The sequence below is a fragment of the Sinocyclocheilus grahami genome, unplaced genomic scaffold (assembly GCF_001515645.1).
Source record: "Sinocyclocheilus grahami isolate Dianchi unplaced genomic scaffold, SAMN03320097.WGS_v1.1 scaffold450.1, whole genome shotgun sequence".
Classification (NCBI taxonomy): Eukaryota; Metazoa; Chordata; class Actinopteri; order Cypriniformes; family Cyprinidae; genus Sinocyclocheilus; species Sinocyclocheilus grahami.
In genome coordinates, this window is record NW_015505629.1 from 1,143,783 (window position 1) to 1,148,471 (window position 4,689).

At 37.5% G+C, this 4,689-nt stretch overlaps 1 protein-coding gene across 1 annotated transcript in view; it reads left to right on the top strand.

The window, feature by feature from the left end:
* The window catches only part of LOC107552438 (neurexin-2-like), a 172,188-nt gene that overhangs the window by 6,917 nt on the left and 160,582 nt on the right, over positions 1-4,689 (top strand). Inside the window, exon 4 of the mRNA XM_016234321.1 lies at positions 1,735-1,925. Coding sequence (XP_016089807.1) covers positions 1,735-1,925 — 191 coding nt within the window. The remainder of the gene's footprint in view (positions 1-1,734; positions 1,926-4,689) is intronic.

Sequence of the window (4,689 nt, forward strand, 5' to 3'; positions counted from 1 at the left end):
GCACTGCAGAGGTGGCACGGAACTTTCATCTGAATTGGTAACCCTAACACTAATGTTTTATTATTATTATTTTATTATAGAAAATATGATGGAAAAATAAAACGATGCTTTTAAATATGACACTAGGTGGCAGTCACTGAATCATTTATTCAAACGATTCCTTCGAAGCAGCTGATTCGTTCAGTTCCGCTGTAGCTTTGTTTGGAGCTGTTTTCTTGCAGAAAGAGCAAAAATCGTGACTGAAATGCAGTTCAATTAATATTAACTTGTTTGTATAAAATCAGTATCATGCTTGCAATTGTGCTCATATTCCTGAAAACAGCTCTCTTGCTCTTGACATATTGCTTAATTATATGTTAATCATATTGTATAATATAAAAACAAGATCTCATACTTTTTTTTTAATTATATCTTGAAATTTTGGGGTAATTGAATTAATTTTGATGATATTTTTGACACAACTCCCCATTAAATTCTGACCCGGCAAAACAGTATTTAAAGTAATCGTATTAGAAATAAGTTATTGATTGCATTTGGTGCATGATAAATACACAGATGGAGCTTGTGACCTGAAATGAAGTGTGAGATGTGTGAAATGAAGGCGTACACCGGTGATGTGGGGAAGACGAGTGAAAGCTGACTCCTTTCACACACAAACACTGTGGAGAAGAAGAGTGTTTCTGAGCAGCAGATGTGTGGATGCTCTTTGTCGTGTTTAAGTGCTTCAGCGCAGTCATTATTCACGCTCTTATGGCCAGTCAAAGCTCATTCTTCACAGTTCTTATCTGTGATGAACACAATGAATGCAGTGTTTTATAATCGATATTTGAAGGCAAATGACAGTAAATGTAGCGAAAACACCAGAGAGCAACATTGTCTGCGGTATTAGAATAACTAGAGCGCAGGAAATGAGTTTCATTCAGTGAAGAGTCGCTCATTTGTGGTGTGAAAATAAGGACAGCGTTCCATCAGAACCGCTTCTGTCTGCAGAACTCTAAAGCGGACAAGAAAAGCTGGTGTGGTTTGTGTGCCGCATTCAGAAATCTGCTCCAGTGATTTGGCATTATCAAGACATTTACTAGAAGATCCCGATGGGTTTGGTGACGAGCAGATCCTCGCAACACATTTCGTGCCAGTCGATGTTCTGGACGATTTGATTGAAACTGATTTCTCTGTTTAATCAGTGCTGTTTCTTCATTATGTAGTCTTTAAAACCGTGAAAATCACCAGGCACCTTGCCACAAACCAAAACCAGCCCAGTCGGACAAAACTACAACAGAGCGCAGAATTCATTTCAGTTTTTCATTTAATGAAGAGAAATGAAGGACGCGCTCACACCTCACATCAGCACACGTTTATGTCCTCTCGTTCTGCTGCACTCAATAAAGCACACGTTTAGACTAAATAAAGTGTGTCTAGATTACATAAAAAATAAAGCATGCATTTAGACTAAATAAAGTTGTCTAGATTACATAAAAAATAAAGCACACATTTAGACTAAATAAAGTGTGTGTCTAGATTACAAAAAAAAAAAAGCATGCTTTAAGACAAAAAAAGTTTGTCTAGATTACATAAAAAATAAAGCATGCATTTAGACTAAATAAAGTGTGTCTAGATTACATAAAAAATAAAGCATGCATTTAGACTAAATAAAGTGTGTCTAGATTAAATAAAAATGAAATAAAGCATATATTTAGACTAAATAAAGTAGTTTTAATGCGGTGTGTGTTTCAGGTACGTCCACTATGTGTTTGACCTGGGGAACGGCCCGTCTCTCATGAAGGGAAACTCGGAGAAGCCGCTCAATGACAATCAGTGGCACAACGTGGTGGTTTCACGCGACACCACCAACGTGCACACGCTCAAGATCGACTCTCGCACCGTGACGCAGCACTCTAACGGAGCCAGGAACCTGGACCTCAAAGGTACGAGCCGCAGGGGGATCAGAGCTCAGCGTGAGCAGATCAGAGTCAGGGTTAAACACAATAACATAGACTTTTACTAGAGTCAGATGGGGTCACCTAAGTAGCAGAAGTTAACTGCAATACTAGTAACATTTCATGGTGCTTGATGTGCTGTTTTTATTTTTGTTGTTGTTGTTGTTAAATGCACTGCAGAAGTGAATTTTTGTCTTGTTTTCCAGTACGAATATTTGTAAAAATAAATAAATCTAGTAAATATATGCATTAGAGTAAATAAAACAAACAAAAAATATCTGAGTATGTTTTACAAGAAAATGTTTCAGTTTTTCTTCTTCAAATTTCCAGTTTAATTCGTATAGAAAATAAATAGATTTCTTTGACCCCACTGGCAGATGCTTCTTTCTTCATTTTGACCACTTTCTCAGAAAACTACACTTTTTTGTAATGTTTTTCTTGGATGTTTAGATATTTGTACACTGAGAATCACCATAATAATTGGGGAACGTTACTTTTAAGAGTAATGCACTACAAAATTGCGTTACTCCCTATAATTGCGTTACTTAGTTACTTTTTGTGGAAAGTAATGTGTTACATTAGTGTCGCGTTACATTTTCTCATCTGGGCTGGGCTCATTTTTCTCTTTTCAGCAATAAAAAAATGAAACACAAATGTTATGCTTATCTAAAATCATTTTTGCTCATTAGTATGGTTAATTTGGATCGTTGAAGGTCAGCAGCAAAGACACTGGTTAATAAGATGAGATTATTCTGAGTTTGCAGAAGTTTGCGTCATATTCTGAGTTTGCGTTTCTCTGTTTTTACTCATTTTGAGGAGTGCTGAATCTGAAATGAGTAAATGCATGTTCTCATTTAGTCTAGATCTACAGTAGCACATAAACATTAAAAAGTACATACAATTAAAAAGTAATGCGTTACTTTACTAGTTACTTGAAAAAAAGTAATCTGATTACGTAACTCACGTGAGTTACGTAAATACTTGTAATGCGTTACCCCCAACACCGATAATGAGGATCTAATTTCATGAAAACAGTGGCAGTAACACATGACTAGATTTACAAATTATTATTCAGCTCCAGTCAAGTAAAAAGAAGAATCTCTGGTTACTGCGCTATTGTGGCTTCATTGTGGTAAATGAGGGACACTCCTGCAGTTTTACTGTCAGGTTAGCTTCCATGAAAGTTTATAGAAAAGCCCAAAGAAATGAGTCGGGCGTTCTGAATGGAGTTTGTTATTTTCACCTGTGTTTTTCAGTTTTAGCCGACTGTTGATTTTTTTTATCTGTTACCCACATGGCTCGTGTTCTGTGCTGTTAAACCCACCTGTGAAGCAAGAGTGACTGTAAAACTGAAGCTCCACAAGCTTTCAGTTCATTTCTCACTCCACATCGCTTGAACATCAATGAGAAAATGATTTAGTGTACACTACTGTGCAAAAGTTTGGGGTCAGTGTTTCTGAAAGCCTCACCAGGGCTGCATTTATTTGATCAAAAATACAGTAAAAACAGTCAAATATTACGTACGCTAATGGTGCTCAGGGCTGTTAGCGTCATGCTGCTTTTCTGGTCTGAGCTCAGAGCATTAGCCGCGTATCAGGCTTTGCAGAATCAGATAGGCCTTTGTCTGTGCGAGTAATTGGTGTGAATAGACGCAGTGGGAGAGTTTAATGCTGTCCCGCTGATGGAGCCGCTTTATCCTCTTTGTATTGGATGCGTGATACCGACGCTCGCGTGCGTTGGCCATCTGTGTGCTGACACGACTTCATATAGTCATCAAACGTGCTCGTATTAATTATCAGCTTCAGCCCCTTCCACTTCATCTCTGTGATGATGAGACGTTTTTACGGTTCAGTTTCTGTGCAGTGAATCTGCTGATCTGTTCATATAAAGAATAATTGATTGTATTTATACAGCAAACATTTGCTAACAGCTTTTATTTCCATCTGCTATATGCATTATGCTCTCATTGTAATGAACTCAGCCTTTATTATCTGTGCTAGTCCAGCGTCACGTGGCGTGCGCAGCAGTATTATTTATATTCCACTATATTCATAGGCGGGACAATTCAATTAAATCTATTACATCTGTTGCAAACAACACTGTGAAGCTGCTTTGACACAATATGTATTGTATAAAGCGCTATAGAAATAAAGGTGACTTGACAGAGTGAAAATTAATGAAAGGTGTCGATTAAGCATTAAATGAGATGTACTCATGTTTTACCATATTTAATATCAGCTGTGACGTGACGAGACTCTGGGAGATCAGCTGTGACGTCAAGTCAAGTCAAGTCACCTTTATTTATATAGCGCTTTTAACAATACAGATTGTGTCAAAGCAACTGAACAGCATTAATTAGGAAAATAAGGACTCTAGCCGCTGCATTTTGGACTACCTGTAGCTTGTTTATTGAAGATGCAGGACAACCAGCTAGCAGTGCATTACAATAGTCCAGTCTAGAGGTCATGAATGCATGAACTAGCTTTTCTGCATCAGAAACAGGTATCATGTTTCGTAACTTGGCAATGTTTCTAAGATGGAAGAATGCCGTTTTTGTAACATGGGAAATATGATTTTCAAAAGACAAGTTGCTATCTAATATAACACCCAGACTTTTGACTGTAGAGGAGGTAACCGTGCATCCGTCTAGTTGCAAATTGTAATCCACGAGATTCGGCGTACTGTCTTTTGGTCCAATAAGTAATATCTCTGTCTTATCCGAATTTAATAGGAGAAAATGATTGGTCATCCA